The sequence below is a fragment of the Chiloscyllium punctatum genome, chromosome 23, assembly GCF_047496795.1.
Source record: "Chiloscyllium punctatum isolate Juve2018m chromosome 23, sChiPun1.3, whole genome shotgun sequence".
Taxonomy (NCBI): Eukaryota; Metazoa; Chordata; class Chondrichthyes; order Orectolobiformes; family Hemiscylliidae; genus Chiloscyllium; species Chiloscyllium punctatum.
The window spans coordinates 86,801,087-86,827,080 of NC_092761.1; the positions used below are offsets into that span (position 1 = coordinate 86,801,087).

General features: G+C 42.3%; 1 protein-coding gene across 2 annotated transcripts; it reads left to right on the forward strand.

Annotated features, from left to right (window-relative positions):
- Positions 1-544: 544 nt before the first annotated feature.
- LOC140494007 (myelin protein zero-like protein 3) lies at positions 545-22,936 on the forward strand. Of its 2 annotated transcripts, none has more exons than XM_072592937.1 (8): positions 545-640; positions 2,209-2,263; positions 7,266-7,435; positions 13,089-13,305; positions 15,803-15,953; positions 16,058-16,091; positions 20,680-20,805; positions 22,285-22,936. In XM_072592937.1, the coding sequence occupies exons 2-8, from the start codon at positions 2,224-2,226 to the stop codon at positions 22,411-22,413; spliced, it is 867 nt and encodes a 288-aa protein (XP_072449038.1). In that variant the 5' UTR covers positions 545-640; positions 2,209-2,223; the 3' UTR covers positions 22,414-22,936. The 2 variants fall into 2 exon arrangements, with proteins under 2 accessions (XP_072449038.1, XP_072449039.1); XM_072592938.1 differs by having other exon boundaries at positions 16,061-16,091.
- The last annotated feature ends 3,058 nt before the right edge of the window (positions 22,937-25,994 follow it).

Consider the following 25,994-nt stretch of genomic DNA (forward strand, 5'->3'; position numbering starts at 1 on the left):
CACAACCACCTGATGAAGGAGCAGCGCTCCGAGAGCTAGTGCTTCCAAATAAACCTGTTGGACTATTGGCTGGTATTGCGTGATTTTTAAATTAGGGGACAATTGGCTACTGGTGCTCCAAGGCACCTGGAAAAACTGGCCTGGTCTTATGTCCACTTGAGTGTTGCATTTTTTTTATTTTCTCAGTTTTGTACCTATAAGGCTTTTGCTGCACAAGTAATTTTACCAAGCACTCCTGGTGCTATTCTAAAGTGCAACAATACATTTTTACATTGATTTCTCTGCACAGATGCTGCCAGACTTGCTGGGTTTCTCCAGCAATTCGTGTTGTTCTTTTTTACACTGTTCCCCTTACTTTTTAGCTTGTTTGAAAAGTAAAGGTTTCTGCTGACACGTTGTTGGTGAAGTGGCCTGTCCTTTTACAACTGAGAGATTTGGAGGATAAAGTTCACCCTTCACTTCCACAGTACGGTTTCCTGGGGCCTCAAGTAAATTGAGGAACAACAGAATGACATGACCAGCAATTTAAATAGTCGCAGGGAAACAGAGCAGAGTGCTGCTCAGGAGGAAGACCAAGAGCTGGCTGCACAGATGAAGCATCGGCAACTGAATCATAGCACTGGAATATTGACTGCAGATTGTAAGTTCGATGCTGCTCTGAAACAGAAACATGTTGCAGGAAAAAGGAATTAGCTTTCAATCAGGGATTTCTGTTCTCGTTGATAGGTTCTTTTTCAACCTGTATGTTTTGGGGAATGTTCCTGAGTATAATGAAGTTTTTCTCTCACTTTATCAATTATTCTTTCCAATTATCATGATCATTTTATGGTGCTGTTAATGGACGTGGGTGTATCTATCTGTGGATATTATGTTCTAAGTTCTTGACTGTATTCGAGACAGACGTTGATAGATCAATGGATGCTGATGGGGTGAGGGAAATGGGGATAGAGTGGGAATATGGAGATGAGGGACAAGATCAACCACGATTGTGTTTAATGATGGAATGGGCTTGAAGGCAAAATAGCCAATTCCTGTGTACTCTGTTTTAATGTTCTATAAACTATAAACCTGGTTATAGGATAAATCAGCACAGATCAATATATTCTCATTCATTGCTGCATTTTGCAATTAATTAGTTGATACAATCTATTTAGAGGTTTCTTTCATTTAGTTTCTGAAGGCCTCACAAGATGAAACGTAGCTGCCTCCACTCTCTTTCACTCTGGAACTTCACTGTCTGTGTCTCAATTTCTCCCTTCCTTTCCTGAAGGTGCTGACTCTCACTGGGGTATGGGGTCTCACTCCCCTCACCTGAAGCTGCTGACTCACTAGTTCTTGGTTGTCTCACTCCCAGAGCCTCAGCAATTGTTATTTTTCATGTTTCAGCCTGCTATAATGTGTCAGAAGCTGTTTGGAGCTGTTGCAAGTCAGTGCTCTCCACGCCTAGTCCCCACAAGCACTCCCTGTCTAGCAGCACTCACATGGGACTCAGGAAGGAATCTGGTCTGGAAGAGTTCATAGAAACTCTGGGCTCAGTTACTAACAACTCCATAGGGACCAAAATGTTCAGCCTGAAAGAATGATTGAAACTGTCAATGGACATGACCTTACACAGTTCTACACTGATGTTTAACCACAATCACCATTTCAGAACTCAATATGTAGTCTTTATACTTTTGCTGTCCTTCTCCAATTCTATAAACTGTCCATTTCTATCTCCGCTGCCCAGTTCCCTGCTTTCTCAAAGTCCTGCTCCAGCGTCACATCACTCCCTTTACTCACAAATCTATGTTGAATCTGGCAGTGCTACCACTTCAAGGTCTCATCCTTGATTTCAAATTCCAACATGGTCTCGCCCCCTTCCTTATCTGTTCAAGCCTCTCCAGCCCCACAATCTTCTGAAATCTCTGTTGTCCTCTGATTCTGAGGTCCTGCACAGCTCTTAGTTTCACTATTGGCAGCCATACCTGAACTGAGAATTTCCCTCTCCACTTCCTCTTGCCAGGCACTAAGTAAAACCTACCTCTTTGACTAAGGTTCCGGTTGGCAGTCATAATATCTCTTTGTGTCAAATTTGAGTCACATTTTGATTCAGGGTCAAATTTTGTTTGATGGCATCCCTGCAGATTACCTAGGGATGGTTTACTATGTTGAAGGTGCTTTGGAAATGCAACTTGTTATTGTCACTGATCATCTTTCCCTCCGTAGGTGACGAACAGTGAAATGGATCTCCTTTTGCTGCTGTCATCTCTCATATTCTGTGGTAAGTACTTTGTTTATTGGAAACAGTGACGGAAGAGTGGCCTGTATTAGGCAGAGGGTTTGAGTCACAACTGTAATTGGGGCTGGGATTGCTGACTGTGGCTCGTTACATTCCTGGAGATTTTGTTACATGGTTCACCCACCTCTAAATATCAAGCCCCCACCCAACAGTCATCATTGATTTGTTTTTAGTTGAGCTGCGTTGAACCTATTTAAGAATGGGCTCAATGAGTTGAACAGTGGACTAGCAGCTCAGATCGGGCTGAATTGGTGATCTATTTTCATGCCTGTGAGCAAAAATGGATTTCCAGTGCATTAAACTAAAACAAAGAATTGTGGAGTTTGGAAATCTGAAGTGAAAACAGAAATTCAACGGGTCTGGCAGCATCTGTGGAGGGAAGGTAGAGTTAACTGGCTCTCAACTTGAAACGTTAACAATTTCTCTCTCCACAGATGCTGCCAGACCTGCTGAGTTTCTCCAGAAATTTCTGTTTTTGTTGAGGGTACTGTTAGGTTTTGAGGACAGAGGAGGAAAGACCCAGCTCAGTGTCAGTATTGACAAAAGGCGTAAAGATTGTATTTTGGTGTCATTTTTTCATGACCTGAGAGCATCCCAGATGCTCTGCAACCAAATAAATGCTTTTTAAGTATAGCTGATGTTGTCATATTGGAAACACTGAAATCAATTTGTACACAGTAAGCTTCCACAAACAGTAATTTGATAACGATTTTTTATTGGTGTTGATTGAGGGAATAAATATTGACCATGACACTAAGAAGAGCTCCTCTACTCTTCTTTGGAAATAGTTAGATCTTTCAGGTCCACTGGGGCCTGAATTTAACAAATCATCCGTCAGATGGCACCTCCAACATTGCGACACTCCCTCGATACTGCACTGAAATGTCAGCCACAACTTTTGAGTTCAAATCCTGGAGTGGGACTTGAAGCCATAACTTGTACCCGTACTGAGGTAACATTGTTACCCACTGTTCTCATATACATAAGCCCCCTATCCTCCAGTACTCCTGTATTTATATATATTAATACAATACTAATATTTATAAATTTGGTCTTTGTTTTCATTGTTATCTTTGTTAGTGAATTTTACACTCTCACAACTGCCTTGAGTAGCAAGGCACACTTTTCCTGCTCTTTTTTCTAAATCACTTTCATTCAATCTTACATTGATATCTTTTCATTCAAGACCCCTCAACTACTGGAAACATTCTGGTGGTAATTGGGACCCATCATAGGGAAATTAAAGGCTTTGGGATCAAAGCCTTTAGACTCTGCCTGGTTTTACTCTTCATTAAAGTCAACAGAGAACAATTTTGGACATTCCTTCCCATTCTCTGGAATTTCCACCAGCGAAATGATGTCAGATAAAGACCCTCTGCTTCTGCATACTCTGTTCCTTCCATTCATAATGTTAAGTACCTCTATCAAATCACCTTGTACGCCAGACAAGAAGAAATAGGAGCAGGAATTGGCCATTCGGCCCATTGAATTTGTTCCATCATTCAATGAGATCATGATTGATCTTTTAACTCAATTCTACTTTCCAACTCTAACCTCATATTGCTTGGTTGCCTCAGTGCCCAAAACTCTGTACATCCCAATCTTAAATGTGATCAGTCTTCCAGGTTCTCTCTGGGATTGAGAATTCCAAAGATTCATACTCATTTTGAGTTGAGACATTTCTCCTCAGCTCAGTGTTAAATGGCTTTTTCCCAACTTTCGACTATGAATCATAGACCCAGATTCTCCAACTAAGGGGGCAACAGCCTCTCAGCATCTACCTGTAGCAACCACCTTGTCCCTAAGAAAGTTATGGACAGAACTTGCCATTTTGTTTCTGACCAAATGTGGCAGTGAGTGCCTGTAGGATTGAGAGACTGCACCCTCCCCACCCCCGCCGTTGTGTCTTACCCAATCAACTCCCATGACATAGATGTCCCACCTCTCTGGCTGAACAGCAGCACAAAGGACTGGCACCATCAATGGCTTTGTGCTGTCACCATTTGACCCTCATTCATGTCTAGATTGCCTCTATTCTGGGTTGAGAGTGTGATGCTGGAAAAACACAGCAGGTCAGGCAGCATTAGAGGAGCAGGAGAATCAACGTTTCAGGCACTCTCGACTCGGGAAACGTCGATTTTCCTGCTTCTCGCATGCTGCCTGACCGGCTGTGCTTTTCCAGCACCACACTCTCGACTCTGATCTCCAGCATCTGCAGTCCTCACTTTCTACTGCCTCTACCCTGGGCATAGCTCCTCCCAGCACCCCACCTACCCGCACGCCCCCAAAACCCAGTTGGTGATCTACCCCATTGTAATAGATGAGAAGACTGCCACTTTACTCTCCTGTCATGACAAAGTCAACTGGAGGGTTTGAGGCCCTTAACATGCCTTTAATTAACCCCTTAATGCCCTCAGTTGGTAGGGGTCAGGAAGGTTGCCCATGCACCTACCCCCAAAACATAACTGCTGAACTGGGAGGAGGGGCGGTAACTTCTTGGCATCAACTCACCCCAGTAGTTACCTATCCTCCACCTTCCTTGTCACGTATAGGGAGGAAAGTCCCATCCAAATTTATATTTCAATGAGGTCACCTCCTGCTTACAAACTGCACAGACTATAAACCCATTCCTCCTCTCAGAGGACAGCTTTCTCTCCTACGCCCCAATGAGATGTCATGGCTTGGGTGCAAGATTTTTGCTAAGTTCCACAAATCATATCCTTTGTACAAACTGTTCAGGTTCTGTACAGACGCTGATATATATGATCCCAGCTGTCTCTTTGCTGAGACTAAAACCGAAGGAACAAGATTGAAAGCTCTGATGTAGTTGCATTGCTGCACAGGAGAGCAGTTATTTTAATGGAAAGGGGAAGCTGAACCTGCAGATCCTTCCTATCACCACCTTGCCTGGCTACCAAACACAAACCCACAGTTTCCCTTTTTGTAGCCAACTGACTTCAACTCATGATAATTTTAATACTATGAAGCAACTTAACCCATAATAAAGTGCAATTATTCCGGCCCATGCTACTAAACATGAGCTGTACCTTAACCAGGGTTCTGTATCTCACACAGCACGGATAATCGAGCATCCTTATAGCTTTAGCTTTTGTCTGATACTGTGCAGGAAGATTTACAGGATTTTTATCAAATAAATGTTGCTGGCAGTGACAACACCAACTGGCTTTCATTTATGTAAATTATAAATAAACACCAGCACAACTGGTTCAAGATAAGTCATGAGTTTGACTGAATTCTTTGACAACATAAGTCATAAGACTGATGAGAGGAGTACCATTGGAAACATTAAAAACCACACAACACCAGGTTATAATCCAATAGGTTTAATTGGAAGCACGAGCATTCGGAGCACCACTCCTTGATCAGGTGGTTGTGGAGGACACAATTATAAGACACAGAATTTATAGCAAAAATTTACAGTGTGATGTAACTGAAATTATACATTGAAATATACCTGGATTGTTTGTTAAGTCGCTCATCTGTCAGAATGATCATGTTAGTTTCACTTCTTTCATATATAAATCACAAAACCTTTTTTAAAAGTTACATTCTCAGATTAACTTTAATAATTGGTGTCAGCGCAGATAATGTGTTGAAGGTATTGTCCCCCTGTGTGGTGCTGTCTGTGCCATAATGTTTCGAATAATTCTAATCATGGATTCATACAATTTTTGAGCAAGGTAACTCTGCAAGTACAAATTCACCCCACAAACGTGGTGTGTGCATGTGTGTGTGTGTGTGTGTGTGTGTGTGTGTGTGTGTGTGTGTGTGTGTATATGGGGGGTTCTAAATGTCTATGAGAGAGAGTGTATGTGAATGTGAAGGGCTCTAAGTCTGTGAGAGGGTGCATGTGTGAGTGTGGGAGTGTCTGTGTGTCTGGGCTTGGGGGGTTGTGAGTGTCTGTGAGAGAGAGTGCATGTGTGTGAGTGTAAAGAGGTCTAAGTCTGTGTGTGTGTGTGTGTGTGTGTGTGTTCACCTGTAGTGTGACATGAACCCAAGTTGGAAATGTTGTTTGATAAAGGGCCAGATCATAGACTTGTTAGAAAGGTTAAAGACAGTGATTAGTGGTTGGTTTACTGATCAATGGATGTCTGCTGCCATGTTCCCAGGGAGCAGAGTTATGACCATTGCTCTTTGTCATCTATAGTGCAAGCGTGTTGTTTCTGGGCCTTGGTTGTAATTAATGCTAATGAATAAAATTGTATATATATTTGTGGCTAAGAAGTGTTATCGTTTGCACTCAGAAACAGAAATCAGAATTTGTGTCATACAGGCTGAAATGTATTTGCAATGTCTACACAATTTATATTTGGGACAATAGATACTCAGGAGCACATTAGAGTCTGGAACCTAATAAAGAAAGTCATGTCGTTTCAAGTAGAATGACAGATATGCAGCAGAGAGTAGTAGCCTGGAATCTAATCAAAGGTTTGTACCCAAGAGAGATTTACAGCCTTGAATCTAATTGTGGAGCTGTCATGCTTTATACATAAAACAACAGATACCCAAGAGAGGTTTACAGTCTGGAATCCACTCAAATAGGTTTAAGATAAGAGGGGAAATATTTAAAAAGGACCCGAAGGGTAACATTTTCATGCAGAGGGTGGTGCATGTAGGGAACAAGCTGCCAGAGGAAGTGGTGGAGGCTGGTACAATTACAACATTTAAAAGGCATCTGGATGGGTACATGAATAAAAAGGGTTCAGAGGAATATGGGCAAAATGCTGGCAAAAGGGACTAGTTCAGATTAGGATATCTGATCGGCATGGATGAGTTGGACTAAAGGGTCTGTTTTTATGCTGTTCTGACTCTATGGCTCTAAGGTGTCTGGGTAGTTTATATACAGGCTGAAGAATAGCTGGTGTAACATCATCAACAGTGGGAATCAATCCACTGCCTGTCAGCCCAGATACTGAGGCTTCTACCCATCAATGGGCATTGGATGTTGGTTTCTGTCCTTCAGGTATCTGCTCCACATTAGCGATTGGTGTCTATACCCCAAAATCCTTGGTTGTAAAGGAGGGAATGGAGTTACGGTTGGACTGCAAACTCGAATACCAAACTGACATTCAACAGCACAACATCAAACTGGAATGGTTGCATAGCTCTGACAGTGATACCGAAGAGGTCTTGGTGAGTGATGTGTTCCAGAGTTCTCTGTCGATTTCAGTGGCTGCACTTTACTTACATGATTTGTGACTTGTCTGTAACTCAAATGTCGTGACAGCTGCTGCCATTTATGGCAGTGATGTGGTTGAGAGCTTTCAGTAATCTCTGGGAAATTTTGCAAAGAAACTGCAGAAATTGTCCACCAAAGCACATTGCAAATGAGGATAAATCAGTGGGTGATTGCTCTGATTATGTTTCCATTAAAAAAGATTGTACTTATGTTCATACACTGTCACATTGCAACACTTCAGCAACACTGAATGCAGAATAGCTTCAGCAAGTCACAGACAACATGCTTCCACTCTTCCAGGTCTACTTTGAACAGATACGACTGTAGTTAGCAGTAAAAGTAAAGTCACCAGAACAGCACACTCTAGTTAGACAGACATAGCTGATTGTGTTTTAACCTGAGGGTCACCATGTCTCAGGCGAAGGGAGAGACTGAGAAGGAGAATCCTTCATGGTAATCTCAGCCTGAGCAGGAATTGAATCTACGCTGTTGGTGTCACTCTGCATCACAAACCAGCCAACTGAACTAACTGACCCCCAATAGTAATGAGCAGGGCGACCAGGGAAGACCAGAGAAATGGGCAGCACAGTGACTTAGTGGTTAGCACTGCTGCCTCACAGAACCAAGGACCCAGGTTCGATTTTACACTCGGGCGACTGTCGGTGTGGAGTTTGACATGCTACCCTTGTCAGTGCGAGTTTTTTCAGGTTTTCTCCAACAGTCCAAAGATTGCAAGTTATGTGGATTGGCAACACTAAATTAGGTCATAGAGCATCGAATATTACAGAGCAGCACAGGCCTTTTGGCCATCGATGTTGCACTGACCTGTGAAACCAATCTGAAGCCCATCTAACCTACACTGTTCCATTCTCATCCATACATTTATCCAATGACAGTTTAAATACCCTTAAAGTTGGTGAGTCTGTTACTGTTGCAGGCAGGGCGTCCAACTCCCCTACTACACTCTGAGTAAAGAAGCTACCTCTGACGTGTCCTATATCTATCACCCCTCAATTTAAAGCTATGTTCCCTCGTGCTAGCCATCACTATCTGAGGAAAAAGGCTCTTACTGTCCACCCTATCTAACTCTCCGATTATCTTATATGTCTCAATTAAGTCACCTCTCACCTTTCTTGTCTCTAATGAAAACAGCCTCAAGTCCCTCAGCCTTTCCTCATTAAACCTTCACTCCATACTAGGCAACGTCCTAGTAAATCTCCTCTGAAACCTTTCCAAAGCTTTCACATCCTTCCTATAATGTGATGACCAGAACTGTACGTAATCCTCCAAGTGCAGCCGCACCAGGGTTTTGTACAGCTGCAACATGACCTCATGGCTCCGAAACTCAATCCCTCTACCAATAAAAGCTAACACACCACATGTCTTCTTGACAACTCTATCAACCTGGATGGCAACTTTCAGGGATCTATGTACATGGAAACCAAGCTCTCCCTGCTTATCTCTGCCAAGAATCTTACCATTAACCCCGTACTCTTTATTCCTATTGCTCCTTTCAAAGTGAATCACCTCACACTTTTCCACATTAAACTCCATTTGCCACTTCTCCACCCAGCGCTGCAGCTTATCTATATCCTTTTGTAATCTGCAACATTCTTTTGCACTGTCCACAGCTCCACCAGCTTTACTGTCATCCACAAATTTACTAACCCATCATTCTACGCCCTCATCCAGGTCCCAAAACAGATCCTTGTGGTACACCACTAGTAACTGAACTCCAGGATGAACATTTCTCTTCAACCAGGTAAAAACAATGACTGCAGATGCTGGAAACCAGATTCTGGATTAGTGGTGCTGGAAAAGCACAGCAGTTCAGGCAGCATCCAAGGAGCTTCGAAATCGACGTATTGGGCAAAAGCCCTTCATTAATTATTCCTGATAAAGGGCTTTTGCCCAAAATGTCAATTTTCTTGCTCCTCGGATGCTGGTTGAACTGCTGTGCTTTTCTAGCACCACTAATCCAGATTTCTCTTCAACCACCACTCTCTGTCTTCTTCCATCTAGCCAATTTCTGATCCAAACCACAAAATCATCCTCAATCCCATGCCTCTGTATTTTGTGCAATAGCCTACCATGGGGAGCCTTATCGAACATCTTACTGAAATCCATACAAAGAACATCAACCACTTTACCCTCATCCACCTGTTTGGTCACCTTCTCAAAGAACTCAGAAGGTTTGTGAGGTACTACCTATCCTTCACTTCACCATGTTGACTATCCCTAATCAACTTATTCTTTTCTAGATGAATGTAATTTCTCTCTCTTATAACCTTTTCCAACAACTTACCTACAACTGAAGTAAGGCTCACTGGTCTATAATTGTCTCTACTCCCCTTCTTGAACAAGGGGACAACATTTGCTATCCTCCAGTCTTCTAGCACTATTCCTGTAGACAATGGTGACATAAATATCAAAGCCAAAAGCTCTGTAATCTCCTCCCTAGCTTCCCAGAGAATCCTAGGATAAATCCCATCCGGCCAAGAGAAATTATCTTTTCACACTTTGCAGAATTGCTAACACATCCTCCTTGTGAGCCTTAATCCTGTCTAGTCTGGTAGCCTGTATGTCATTATTCTCCTTGGCAACATTGTCTTTTTCCAATGTAAATATTGGTGAAAAATATTCATTTAGTGCTTCTCCTATTTCCTTGGACTCCACTCACAATTTCCCACTACTGTCCTTGATTGGCCCTAATCTAACTCTAATCTTAAAGGATTCTTTTATTCCTGATATATCTTTAGAAAGCTTTAGGGTTTTTCTTGATCTTATCTGCCAATGACTTCTCATGTCCTCTCCTGACTCTTCTTAGCTCTCTCTTTAGGTCTTTCCTAGCTAACTTGTAACTCTTAAGCACCTTAACTGAGCCTTCATGTCTCATAATCCTTCTTCTTCCTCTTGACAAGAGATTCAACTTCTGTAGTAAACTACGGCTCCTGAACTTGACCACTTCCTCCCTGCCTGACCAGTACATACTTGTCAAGGACACACAGTAGCTGTTCCTTGAATAAGCTCCTATTTCAATTGGGCCCATCGTCTGCTGTTTCCTTCCCTATCCTATGTATCCAGAATCTTGCATAATCGCATCATAATTGCCTTTCCCCCAATTATAAGTCTTGCCCTGCAGTATATATCTATCCCTTTCCATCACTAAAGTAAACATAACTGAACTGTGGTCACTATCACCAAAGTGCTCACCTGCTTCCAAATCTAACACCTGGTTTATTACTCAGGACCAAATCCAATGTGGCCTCGCACATTGCTGGCCTGCCTACATACTGTGACAGGAAACCCTCCTGCACACATTGGACAAAAACTGACCCATCTAAAGTACTCAAACTAGAGTATTTCCAGTCAATTTTTGGAAAGTTAAAGGCTCCCATAACAACTACTCTGTCACTCTCGCTTCTATCCAGAATAATCTTTGCTCTCCTTTCCTCTTCATCTCTGGACTATTCGGTGGCCTATAGAAAACTCCCACAGGATGGCCTCTCATTTCCTGTTTCTAACCTCAGCCCAAACTATCTCAGTAGTCCTTTTTGCCACCGTAATACTGTCCTTGACTAACAATGCCACATCTCCTTCACGTTTACCATCTTCCCTGTTCTTACTGAAACATCTAAATCCCGGAAGCTGCAACAACCATTCCTGTCCCTGCTCTATCCATGTCTCTGAATTGGCCACAATATCGAAGTCCCAGGTACCAACCCATGCTGCAAGTTCACCCACCTTATTCCAGGTGCTCCTGGCATTGAAGTAGACACGGGGCAGCATGGTGGCACAGTGATTAGCACTACTGCCTCACAGCACCAGATACCCGGGTTCAATTCCCGCCTCGGGCAACTGTCTGTGTGAAGTTTGCACGTTCTCCCCGTGTCTGTGTGGGTTTCCTCCGGGTGCTCCGGTTTCCTCCCACAGTCCAAAAATGTGCAGGTTAGGTGAATTGGCTATGCTAAATTGCCCGTAGTGTTAGGTGAAGGGGTAAATGTAGGAGAATGGGTGGGTTGCTGTTCGGAGGGTCGGTGTGGACTTGTTGTGCCGAAGGGCCTGTTTCCACACTGTAAGTAATCTAATCGAATACGTTTCAAACCAGCCTCCTGCTTGCTGCTGCACTCCTGCAATCTTGAAATCTTATTTCTGACCTCACTACTCTCAACCTCCTAAATTGTTTGCAGTGTCCGGGGATGTACAGGTTAAGTGGGTTGGCCATGGGAAACGCAAAGTTAAAGGGATAGGGTGGGTGGAAGTGAGTGAGATGCTCTTTGGAAGGTCAGTGCAGATGGGCAGAGTGTAGGAATTCTATTTATCTCAAGAGGGTTGGAATATAAAAGCTCTAGTTAGGCCACGTTTAGAATACTGTGTCCAATTTTGGGCCCCAAACCTCAGGAAGGACATACTGGCACTGGAGTGTGTCCAGCAGAGATTCACACGGATGATGATTGGCTGAGGATCCTGGGATTGTATTCATTAGAGTTTAGAAGGTTGAGGGGAGATCTAATAGAAACTTACAAGGTAATGCATGGCTTAGAAAGGGTGGATACTGGGAGGTTGTTTCCGTTAGGCAGGGAGACTAGGACCCATGAGCACAGCCTTAAAATTAGAGTGGGTCAAGTTAGAATGGAAATGAGGAAACATTTCTTCAGCCAGAGAGTGGTGGGCCTGTGGAATTCATTGCCACTGAGCGCAGTTGCGGCTGGGACGTTGGGTGTCTTCAAGGCAGAGATTGATAAATTCTTAATCTCACAAGGAATTATGGGCTATGGGGAGAGTGCAGGTAAGTGGAACTGAAACACTCATCAGCCATGATTAAATGGCAGAGTGGACTCAATGGGCCAAATGGCCTTGCTTCCCCTCCTATGTCTTATGATCTTATGGTCTTCCAAGATTCTAAAAGTAACAAAACCACTATCACCACTGAAAACAATCAGAGACTATGCAGAGATACCACTCGTAACAGCCTTCTCCCTCAGCTCATGTTGCCTCAGCCCACTATCATTGACACACTTTAAGGTTTGGCCTTGTATATTTTATCCTGTAATTTGAAGCAAGCTTCTGTTGGCGATTTCTCAGTCCATTTTGCAGGCATCATTTTGTTTCTATAGAAACCATTCCTAACTTCATTAAGATCGTAGACTGTGTATTGCATGTTATCAAAGCTTCTTGTCTTGCACTGATCAGGGATGCATCACAAGAATACCAAATCTCAAATAACAATTTTATACTGCCCGAGAAGAGAGTGCTGATTGGTTAGCATATGGTGTTTTAATGGTGAATGTGCCAGTGAACAGTTAACTGATGATTGTACAATAAATTGTGCTATTCTCCAGCTGAGGGGAACTTGTGAAGTGAGGGGCACTTCCTTCGAGTTCGGTTTCAATGAGAATAATTAAGTTAATTGTATACCTGTTGAGTGATATACGTGGCCTGGGAGTGTTTGATGGGGACAAGGTAGAAGAAGCTTTACCCTGTATCTAACCCTGTGCTGTACCTGGCCCTGGGACTGTTTGTTGGGGAGCATTGTAAAGGGTGTTTTACTCTGCATCTAATGCTGCGCTTCATCTTTAGTTAATTTCCTTCTTGATTCCAACACAGATTTTCTTTCACTACCAAAACCTCAGTGTGATAGCACAGGAAACCGTATTCTTCCCAAGACTGCAGTGGGTGGGTGATATTGGACAAAGCAATGGCTCCATTCTCATAACTGACGTGGAATGCAGCGACAGTGGCTACTTCACTTGTGATATGCGGATCCCTAGGTCATCCAGTGGCATCTATAGAAGCAGAATTGACCTAACAGTGTTGTGCGAAGGTAAGTCAGACCACATTTGGAATATTGTAACAGTTTTGGGGGCCCCTTATCTAAAGAAAGGTATACTGCCATTTGAAGTAGTCCAGAGAGGGTTCACTTGGTTGATCCTGGGCATGGAGAGATTTCCTTTTGAGGGAAGATTGAGAAGGTTGGGCTTTTACTCATCGGAGTTTAGAAAAATGAGGGGAGACCTTATTAAAATATAGGGTTCAGTGTTGGGGCCGCAGCTGTTCACGTTATATATTAATGATCTGGATGAAGGGACTGGGGGCATTCTAGCGAAGTTTGCCGATGATACGGAGTTAGGTGGACAGGCAGGTAGTACTGAGGAAGTGAGGAGGCTGCAGAACGATCTAGACAGTTTGGGAGAGTGGTCCAGGAAATGGCTGATGGAATTCAATGTGAGCAAATGCGAGGTCTTGCACTTTGGAAAAAAAGAATACAAGCATGGACTACTTTCTAAACGGTGAGAAAATTCATAAAGCCAAAGTACAAAGGGATCTGGGAGTGCTAGTCGAGGATTCTCTGAAGGTAAACATGCAGGTTGAGTCCGTGATTAAGAAAGCGAATGCATTGTTGTCATTTATCTCAAGAGAGTTGGAATATAAAAGCACCGTTGTGCTACTGAGACTTTATAAAGCTCTGGTTAGGCCCCATTTGGAGTACTGTGTCCGGTTTTGGTCCCCACACCTCAGGAAGGACATACTGGCACTGGAACGTGTCCAGTGGAGATTCACATGGATGATCCCTGGAATGGTAGGTCTAACATACGAGGAACGGCTGAGGATCCTGGGATTGTACTCATTGGAGTTTAGAAGATTAAGGGGAGATCTAATAGAAACTTACAAGATAATACATGGCTTGGAAAGGGTGGATGCTAGGAAATTGTTTCCGTTAGGCGAGGAGACTAGGACCCGTGGACACAGCCTTAGAATTAGAGGGAGTAAATTCAGAACAGAAATGCGGAGACATTTCTTCAGCCAGAGAGTGGTGGGCCTGTGGAATTCATTGCCGCAGAGTGCAGTGGAGGCCGGGACGCTAAATGTCTTCAAGGCAGAGATTGATAAATTCTTGATGTCACAAGGAATTAAGGGCTACGGAAAGAATGCGGGTAAGTGGAGTAGAAATGCCCATCAGCCATGATTGAATGGCGGAGTGAACTCGATGGGCCGAATGGCCTTACTTCCACTCCTACGTCTTATGGTCTAATAGGATTCTTAGGGGTCTTGACAGGGTGAGATGCGAAGAGGTTGTTTCCCATGTGGGTGAGTCTCGGAACATAGGGCACAATATCAGAGTAAGGGATCATCTATTTAAATCAAGATAAAAGGATTTTTTTTCTCTGAGGGTGGTGAATCTGCAGAATTTATCATAGAGGGTTTTAGAGGTTTTGCAATTAAGGATATATAAGGCTGAGATGGATCAATTTTCAATCAGTGAAGGAATTAAGAATTAAGGGGAAAAGGCTGGAAAGTGGAGTTGAGGATTATCAGAACAGCCATGATCTCATCGAATGCAGAGATGACTTGATTGGCTGGATGGCCTGCATCTTATGACCCAATGAAATAAGATGCTGTACTTCTATAAATTGGGAATGATGAGAAAGTGGATTTGGAATGGATGCTTGGAATTAAATATGAAGTGATGTTGTCTGTTGGGATTGTATGCACTGAGTGCAAATGGGAACAAGTTTGGTCCAGTGAGATTCAATCCTCTGGGAATTAATTGGAAAGGATTTATGTCATGGGTGTTTAATTAAAGTTTATCTCGCTGTTGTGTTAGTACTGAGTAAGTGGATAATTATGTAAAACCTGTGTATTTGGCCTCCTGTTCACAATAGCCTCATCAATTAAATTAATGCATGAAAATTTCTGTGGTGTTCCCCATATTCTGACACACACACAGCTAATGGATGGAACTTTCCATAAACAAAGAGCAATCACAAAATCTGTCTTTGTATTAATAAGATTGCTAAACATCCAGAAAATTGAATGAAAAACGAAAGAACCTGCAATTTGTACAACTGTTGTATGTCTTTTTAATATCCCAAAATGCTCATCAATCAGTGAATGGCTTCCCAGTGGATTCACTGATGTAATGTAGATAAAAATGGCCAACAATTAGCACATAAAATACTATAAAGAGCAACCCATTTATCCTGACCAATTAATCCGATGTTGGTTGATGATTGGAACTTGATCAGGAAACTTTGAACTGCTTTCAGTAACGTCATTGGTTATTGCACATTCAACAAAACAGTTAGGTTTAGCATGTCATTCACCCCTCTGACTGTGCAGCATTCCTTTCACACTACACTGATGTGTTTGTCCAGGTTCCTCATTTAAATCCAAGATCAGGGCTTGAATCGATTGGCAGTTGTTGGTGAGATTCTTCCCAAACATGACAGACTTATTAATTTTCTGAAATGAATGCCTCTTTGGGCAGCGAGGCAGAGATTTTGCATTTAAATTTATCTGAACATTTCTATTTCCTTCAGACACCAAACGTACACGGAGGTTAAGACCATCTATGTTAGTGGAAGGAGTTCCAAAGAATATCATCATATATACAACAGCAGGTGTTTTCATCTTGTTTGTTGCACTTATTGTTGGAAGCACATGGAAGAAATGGTCGATAAGAAATCAAAGGTAAATATATTGAGGAGCAAGAATTTAAGTGAGTTAAATTGTCATCTTCCTTTTCACACAGTGAATAATTTTGATCTTTCTCCCCGATTCTCCTCATCAATAAGCAGAAGATATCCAAGAAGGCTTGAAGACTCTGAGGTAAGGGACATTTTAATGTACAGTTTTTATTCTAAACTTTTAACAATCCAGAATATTGAATATTTGCTTATTTTCTCAGTCACTAAAATTTGTGAATTATAGTCAACATGGATTCAGTGTTCATAGTATCGCTCCAGTGTGGAATCAGGCCTTTCAGCCCACCGAGTTCACACCAACCCTCTGAAGAACGTCCAACACAGACCTCCCCCCCCCTTACTCTGTAACCCTGCATTTCCCATGCCCAATCCACCTAAGCTGCACATCTTTAGACTGTGGGAGGAAACCAGAGCACCCAGAGGAAACCCATCCAGACATGGGGAGAATGTGCAAACTGCACACAGACAGTCGCCTGAGGGTGGATCCAACCCTGGATCCTTAGTGCTGTGAGGCAGCAGTGCTAACCACTGAGCCATTATAGTTCATCCAAAGCTTCTTCACAGTTAGGGCAGCATTTACTGAAGTCTTACGTTTCCCAGCACAGTGTGAGAGTAATAGACCATTAGATGTAGGAGCTCAAATAGGTCATTCAGCCCATCAAGTCCACCCTACAATTCGAAGAGATCATGGCTGATCTGATAATCCTCAACACCATTTTCTTGCATTTCCTTTGTTTCCCTTACCTAATGATCTGATTGAGGTTGTATACATTAATGGAGGGAATTGATTCTACCCTAGCTGACAATTTGATCCAATTACATGGATTAGGGAGAACCAGGACTCTCAATCTTTTCATTGTGTGAGGCTGGACTGAAGTTAGGTGTCTGGCATTGGTCCTTTAATCAGGATACAGTGAACCTCTAGAACAGGATGGTGGCTTATGGGTTGGAATCCCATTTTCTGAATTCTTTCCAGTGAGAACTGAATCTGTGGTTCAGACAGACATAACTTCTTACAAAATACATGTATTTCAAGGCAGTCATGGTCTCAAAAGGTGGAAACAGATGTTCCAAATATTCCTCCCCAGTACAGCTTAGGTTTTTAAATCTGGCTTCTTGCTTCTCCCAGGAGATGGCATGGCTTTTGGTGGGAAGGGATAGAGAGAGCTTTTACTTATAGTCCATTCATTATAAGACCATAAGACCATAAGACATAGGAGTGGAAGTAAGGCCATTCGGCCCATCGAGTCCACTCCGCCATTCAATCATGGCTGATGCGCATTTCAGCTCCACTTACCAGCGTTCTCCCCGTAGCCCTTAATTCCTCTAGACAACAAGAATCTATCAATCTCGGCCTTGAAGACATTTAGCGTCCTGGCTTCCACTGCACTCCGTGGCAATGAATTCCACAGGCCCACCACTCTCTGGCTGAAGAAATGTCTCCGCATTTCTGTTCTGAAATGACCCCCTCTAATTCTAAGGCTGTGTCCACGGGTCCTAGTCTCCTCGTCTAACGGAAACAATTTCCTAGCATCCACCTTTTCCAAGCCATGTATTATTTTGTACGTCTCTATTAAGTCTCCCCTTAATCTTCTAAACTCCAACAAATACAATCCCAGTATCCTCAGCCGTTCCTCATATGCTAGACCTGTCATTCCAGGGATCATCCGTGTGAATCTCCGCTGGACACGTTCCAGTGCCAGTATGTCCTTCCTGAGGTGTGGGGACCAAAACTGGACACAGTACTCCAAATGGGGCCTAACCAGAGCTTTATAAAGTCTTAGTAGTACATCTCTGCTTTTATATTCCAACCCTCTTGAGATAAGAGACAACATTGCATTCGCTTTCTTAATCACAGACTCAACCTGCATGTTTACCTTTAGAGAATCCTCGACTAGCACTCCCAGATCCCTTTGTGCTTTGGCTTTATTAATTTTCTCACCATTTAGAGAATTGTCCATGCTTTTATTCTTTTTGCCAAAGTGCAAGACCTCGCACTTGCTCACGTTAAATTCCATCAGCCATTTCCTGGACCACTCTCCCAACCTGTCTAGATCCTTCTGTAGCCTCCCCACTTCCTCAGTACTACCTGCCTGTCCACCTAACTTCGTATCATCGGCAAACTTCGCTAGAATGCCCCCAGTTCCCTCATCCAAATCATTAATATATAATGCGAACAGCTGTGGCCCCAGCACCGAACCCTGCGGGACACCGCTCGTCACCGGCTGCCATTCTGAAAAAGAACCTTTTATCCCAACTCTCTGCCTTCTGTCAGACAGCCAATCCTCAATCCATCCCAGCAGCTCACCTCGAACACCATGGGCCCTCACCTTGCTCAGCAGCCTCCCGTGTGGCACCTTATCAAAGGCCTTTTGAAAGTCTAGATAGACCACATCCACTGGGTTTCCCTGGTCTAACCTACTTGTCACCTCTTCAAAAAATTCCAACAGGTTTGTCAGGCATGACCTCCCTTTACTAAATCCATGTTGACTTGTTCTAATCAGACTCTGCTCTTCCAAGAATTTAGAAACCTCATCCTTAATGATGGATTCGAGAATTTTACCAACAACCGAGGTTAAGCTGATTGGCCTATAATTTTCCATCTTTTGCCTTGATCCTTTCTTGAACAAGGGGGTTACAACAGCCATCTTCCAATCATCCGGAACCTTTCCTGACTCCAGTGACTCTTGAAAAATCTCAACCAATGCCTCTGCTATTTCCTCAGCCACCTCTCTCAGAACTCTAGGGTGTATCCCATCGGGGCCAGGAGATTTATCAATTTTAAGACTTTTTAACTTTTCTAGCACTATCTCTTTCGTAATGGCAACCATACTCAACTCAGCCCCGTGACACCCTTTAATTTTTGGGATTTTACTCATGTCTTCCACTGTGAAAACTGACGCAAAGTACTTGTTAAGTTCTCCTGCTATTTCCTTATCTCCCATCACTAGGGAGATCAGTTTGAAGTGGCCCAATGTCTACTTTTGCCTGTCGTTTGTTTCTTATGTACTGAAAGAAACTTTTACTATTATTTCTAATATTACTGGCTAGCCTACCTTCATATTTGATCCTCTCATTTCTTATTACACTCTTTGTTATCCTCTGTTTGCTTTTGTATCCTTCCCAATCTTCTGATTTCCCACTGTTCTTAGCCACTTTATAGGATCTCTCTTTTTCTTTAATACATTTCCTGACTTCCTTTGTCAGCCAAGGTTGTCTAATCCCTCCCCGGTTAATCTTTCTTTTCTTGGGAATGAACCTCTGTACAGTGTCCTCAAATATACCTACAAACTCCTGCCATTTTTGCTCTACTGTCTTCCCGGTTAGCCTCTGGTTCCAGTCTATTTTAGTCAGTTCCTCTCTCATGCCCTCATAATTACCTTTATTCAACTGTAACACCATTACATCCGATTTTGCCTTCTCCCTTTCAAACTCCAGACTGAACTCTACCATATTATGGTCGCTACTTCCTAAGGGTTCCCTTACTTTAAGATCTTTTATAGAGTCTGGTTCATTGCAAAGCACTAGGTCCAGAATAGCCTGCTCTCTTGTGGGCTCCATGACAAGCTGTTCCAAAAAGCCATCCTGTAAGCATTCCATGAATTCCCTTTCTTTAGATCCACTAGCAACATTATTTACCCAGTCCACCTGCATATTGAAGTCTCCCATGATCAATGTAACCTTGCCTTTCTGACATGCCTTCTCTATTTCCCGGTACATGTTGCGTCCCTGGTCCTGACCACTGTTAGGAGGTCTATACACAACTCCAATTATGGTTTTTTTGCCTTTGTGGTTCCTCAATTCCACCCACACAGACTCCACATCATCCGACGCTATGTCATTCAATACCATAGGTTTATAGATTTATAGATTTATAGATTATGGGCGATGTCAACATTTATTATCCATCAAGATGGTGGCAAGCTGCCTTCCTGTACCGTATAGTTATAGGTTCACCCATAGTGCTTCTCTGTAGCAGTTTGACCAACAGAATGGCCGCTTCAGAGGGCAGCTGAGAGTCAACCATATTGCTGTGGGTCTGGAGTCACATGGAGGCTAGACTGAGTTGGGTGGCAGATTTCCACTTTTGAGGGTCATTAAGTGAACCAGATGGCTTTTTGCCACAATCTGGCAGCTTCATGGTCATCATTACTGCCAAATATATTTTTATTCCAAATATATTAAGTTACTTAATTACTTATTGTGACGGGTTTTGAATTTAGTCCTTCAGTGCATTAATCTAGATTAACAGTGCAGTATCATGACCGAACACGATACTCCTGTGTGGGCACATTGTGGGACATGTTAAATATTATTACTTCCACATCTGTGGGCTTCATTCAGCTTCTATCCCAGGGCTAACCCTGTGAACAAACATAGAAAATAGGAGCAGGAGTGGGCCATTAGGCTTTTTGAGTCTGCTCCACCTTTCAGTACAATCATATATTAACGCAGGAGCAGGAATGGGAGAGGATCTTCCTCAAACAGCGAGGAGATGAATTTTCAAATTCTGTCACAGTTGGAATCAGCAGCTCAATGATGGGAAATGACCCAGACAGTCACAACCCACACACACACTACCTTGACCCAAAGCAGTATTGTAGAAACACAAGAGGGGATTGCAGGAGAGGGTATGGACTTAAATTAGAAAGTGAAGAGTATGTGAAGATCCAGATCCAGCTGGTGAAATAAACTTGTTCACTAACCATCAGGACACCGAGCGCTACGTCACTGTGACCAACAGAAACCCACGCCAGATTGAGAGACAAAATAAAGTCATGGATGAAGTGATAAGTAAGGACTCAAAAACTGGTGAAGAGGAAACTTATGTAACAATGGTAAGATTGTTGGGAGTTCAGGATATGACATAGCATGGTGTGCCTGATATCCATAGTCAGTGATGAATTACAGAAATATGGCAACATTTACAGCACAGAGGGACCATCTTGTCTGCATCAGTCAATGAAAAACTGCTCAGTCTAATTTAATCCTCAAGGTTCTGGTCCACAGCCTCAAACACTTTATGGGATCTCAAGTGCCTCTCCAAGTCATTTTTGTTTGAGTATCATCAACCATTGGATCCACAAATTGTGTAAGTCCATTCCAGTAACAGAAGGTGGCCAACAGGCTCATCATTCTCTTGTGATCTCAATCCCACCCACTCACCTTCCCAACATATCCCTCAATCCCACCCAATCACCTTCCCAACATATCCCTTAATCCCACCCACTCATTTTCTCAACATATCCCTGAATCTTATCCACTCACCTTCCCAACATATCCCTCAATCCCACCCACTCATCTTCCCAACATATCCCTCAATCCCACCCAATCACTTTTCCAATATATCCTTCAATCCCATCCACTTATCTTCCCAATATATCCCTCAACCCCACCCACTCATCTTCCCAACATATCCCTCAATCCCACCCACTCATCATTCCAATATATTCTTCAATCCCATCCACTCATCTTCCCAATATATCCCTCAACCTCATCCACTCACCTTCCCAACATATCCCACAATCCCACCCACTCAACCTTCCCAACATATCCCTTAATCTCACCCATTAAACCTTCCCAATATATCCTTCAATCCCACCCACTCATTTTCCCATCATATCCCTCAACCCCACCCACTCACGTTCCCAACAAATCCCTCAATCCCACGCATTCAACCTTCCCAATATATCCCTCAATCTTACTTATTTTCCCATCTCACGAAATTCTTCAGCACTTTTCTTTCTTGAAAAGTACAACTGAAATTGAATGGTCGATGGCTTTCTGATCCATTTGGCAAGGTTAATGGAAACATGTGCTACAACTGAATACACTTTTTATGAGATGTTCCTGCTTATTCTCCACTCCCTCACTTTTAACTTGAGTGCATATTTGGATTTGAGTCATGTGACAGTGAACAATTTGTCCAGTTCAGTATTGTTGATCCTACTCTCAATCTCAAACATTTCATGGAAAAATGTTTTCCTTTCTTACCACCAATCTCACCTTCATTAGTAAAGCATTAATCCTAAATAAAATGAACTATTGTTATTGCTCACCCCTGTATTCTCTCACGCAAAAGTGTACCTCCTTAAATCTGGGATTCCCAATATGAAACCATTGGCATCTCCAGCAATTCAAAACTGATCTCTTAGACACTGTTCTTGTTCATCTGTTGTGTATTTTTGAAGTTTGTGGAGATAGTTCCCAGGTGAACCACACTAACCATTTGGGAACACTCAGAAAATTAGCCTGCTATTTGGAAATGATTGCTGCATATTTTGTACTTAGCACTTTTTGTCTCTCTTTGTCTCCAGCACTCAATTTTACGAGTAAAGACACCAGATGATCTTCCTAAACCTATAGTAGTCAATGCTCCTGTACCTGGAGAACATCCCCACCCAGTTTTGTCTACTGATTTTCTGGAAAATCATCGAAAGTTTTGATACTGTATTCATTTATCTTGTTAACAGCAAAGACACACACAATTCGTCCGGACTAAGTCAGATAGTTCTGGTTTGATGAAGATAGTGGCATTACAGTAATGTCACTGGACTACTAATTCTGAGGCTCAGGATAAAATTCTGGGGATTTGTGGAACAAATCCCACCAGAGGATCTGGTGAAATTTAATACAGTTAATAAACTCTGGAATATAAAACCAGTCTTAGTAATAGTGGGCAAGAAATTATCAATTGTTGTAAACCCCATCCAGTTCACTGATATGCATTAGGGAAGGAAATCTGCCATCCTTACCTGTCTGGTCTACATGTGACTCCTGACCCACAGCAATGTGGTTGACTATTAACTACTCTCTGAATGTCGGAGCAAGCCATTTAGTTCACGGCCGATGAGGGATGGGCCACACTTACATTGCATGAAAGAATAGGGAGAAACAACATGGGGTGACTCAAATTCCTTCTGCAAGACTGTTTCCTGAACTTCTGGTCATCGTCAAAAACCTTTTGCATTAAGATGCATAATGCAAATTATAAAATTGTTATATTTTAGTATTTGTTTAAAAATAAAACTGAATTAATAAATGTTCTATGTTGTGCTCTCTTCTCTAGTTCTGAATTATGATGTTAAGGAAATACCATTTCAGTGAAAAGCCCAGTGTCAAACATGTTCTGATTTTGTTTAAATGCTGGGGGACAAGATCAAAATGGGACATTTTATTCCTCATAATTCAAATGTGTCTCAGAGGCACTTCCTCCTTCTCTGCCCAAACCCCAACCCCACAGTGCCATGATCTCCATCAGGGCAGGGCAAGGAGGCAACCCCTGAGTCTACCACAGCTTGGACAGAGGTTAAGACTCCTACTCTTGGTATGGACCAGATCCACACTAGATACTGATCCAAGGTGTCTGGGATTACTGTGAATGTGCACGACCCCATGCATGGTGGAGCCTCGGGCTATGACAGTGATGGTAGCGGCTCCAATTTTCTTTCCTGGAATTTCTCCCACTCTTACCACTACAATGTGGGTGAAGTATTGATATGTTGATGCTCAACCCTTTGACCATGCTATTAATGTGTTTCCCTTGGTGATCAGGCCCTGCATTGGAACTTGAACCCAGAGATTCTGGCTCCACGGCAGGGACACTACCGCACAAGAGTTCCCCAGTGACACTTTATCATCTGAACTCTGTTCCATTGAGATCCTGTAAACAAATCATAAGATCATAAAAGGTAGGAGGTTGTGAAAAACACAATTTTAATCAAACTTCTCTCAGAATTTAATAATCTCACCAACTGAGTAGTTACAACTTTGAATGATCTGACTGCAATTCCTGATGTAAATCTGTAATGAATGCAAATTACCATATGTAATAAAACATAAGGGCAGAAATGCGTCATATATTTAGATCATGGCTGATCTAAAAATCCTGAACTCTACTTCCCTGTCTTTTCCCTGAAACTATTGATTTCCCTTACTGATTAAAAATATCTTCCATCCTTGAATGTGGTTAACGACTCTGCCTTGACAACCTTCTGTAGTTAGCAGTTCCACAGATTGACTACCCTCTGCACAAAAAAATGTCTCTTTATCAGCAAAGCAGTTTACTCAGGAAGAGTGTGCCCATTGAACACCGTTTCATAGTGCAGCTTTCATCCTTGTGTGTCTGTGTTCAGAGCCTCAGAGAGGAAGTAATTACATTGGATCACAAAAACAGAAAACACCAAAAATCCAGCAGCTTTGGCAGTCTGTATGGAAAGAGAAACTGAGTTAAATATTTGAGTGGGAGGGCCTTTTATTGGAATGATGGAATTGCACTGGAAAAATTTGCATTTGTACAGCACCTCTCCTCATTCTGCGAATGTCTCAAATGCTTTAAAGGCAATGAGATTCTTCAGGCGTGTAGTCACTTCTGTAATGCAGCTAATCTGTGCACAGCAAGCTCCCACAAATAGTAATATGGTAATGACCCAGAAAATCTGTTTTCATGATGTTGCTTGAGGAATAAATATCGGGCACGGCAGGAACTGCTCTGATTTTCTTCAAATTAGTAACACATGATCTTCTACACTCACTGGAAAGGACAGACACAGCCTTTGTCTTGGGTCTCGATCTAAAGATGGCCCTTACAACATTGCGGTGCTCCCTTGGTACTGCACTAGAAATGTTAGACTATACTTTGTGTTGAAGTCCATGGCCTCCCAATCAGAAGCTGAAATACCTGGAACCACCTCCACTGATATCTGCCACCCTCTCTGCCCCAAAGCCTGGGAGAGGGGAGCACACATAACTCCAATCATCAAAACCAGTCCTTTCAGGAGCATCCTGGACTGAGCAGTATTGCTCCTCTCTCAATGGATTGAATGTGGTGCAGACCTCCAGGTGGTGGCAGCCTCCTGTGAGTACATTTTTAAAAACTGAACAATGGAGAAATACTCTGAAAACAATTAGCCCAACTCACAGTGGATAAATCACTGTACCCTGACCACATGTACCTTCGATGGTTGAAAGAAATTCCTTGTAAAACATTGTAAATTGCAAGGTGAGAGCGGAGGATAATGAATGGAACATTCTTGTTCACACACAGATGAACCAAATAACTGCAGACTATTCAACCTAATGCAAGTTCTATGAAAGTATTTTTTGCGAACAAAGTAATTAGCAAGTAGAAATGGATGGGTTAACCGAAAGTGGATTTATTAAAAGCAAGTCATGTTTGCCAAATTTTATAGATTTTTATGAAGTGGTGACTAATTGGCTAAATAAAGGGATTCTGGCTTGATATTTTTCAGATGTCCTTTAATACAATCTCTCAGGTGTCATGTTACAAAAATTCCAGTGTCTATTTTTATTACAAAGGAAGATGTGACAGCAGGGATAGAAAGTGGGTTAAATGGAAATCAAGTGGACTAGAAAAGGGTGAATATGGTGCACCCCATGATCTACTTGTTCTCATGTTGTACAGGTAATTTGCAATTTTGTGCAGGGTCCATGAAATTGAGTAATAGAAAACTTGGAGAGTGTCAAGGACAATAAAATATGTTCATGATTTGGGCAAGCAAGAGGCAAATGCAGTTCCATGTGCAAGGTAAAACATTTTGAGCAGTAATAGGGAGAGGGCAGTCAGTGGAAAGGTGATGAAGTGTGTGTGTGTGTGTGTGTGTGTGTGTTCTCAAACAGAGAGGGATGCTCGAGGACAAGTATATACCTGAAGGTGTCAGAGCAGTAGATAAGCATTTTCAAGACCAACACTTTTTTTTATAACTAAGATACATGCTGAAACAAAAAAGGAGATGGTGATAAATGTGTAAAAGGATGCAGTGTTCTGAAGCTTTGATCACCCTAAAGTAGATTAGATATTGGCCATATGTAATGTAAATAATGAATCCAGTGCCAGGAAATTATAGTTATGAGGATTTATCTCACAATCTTGAGATATTCAAGGTCTATTGACATTTGAGATACTCTATTTCCACAATGACAAAGAAAGTTGAGGAGACTCAACTGGGTTTTCTTTTTAAATTGTGAGGATTTTGATAGATTGAATGTGGAAGTGGCAGAAAGCAAA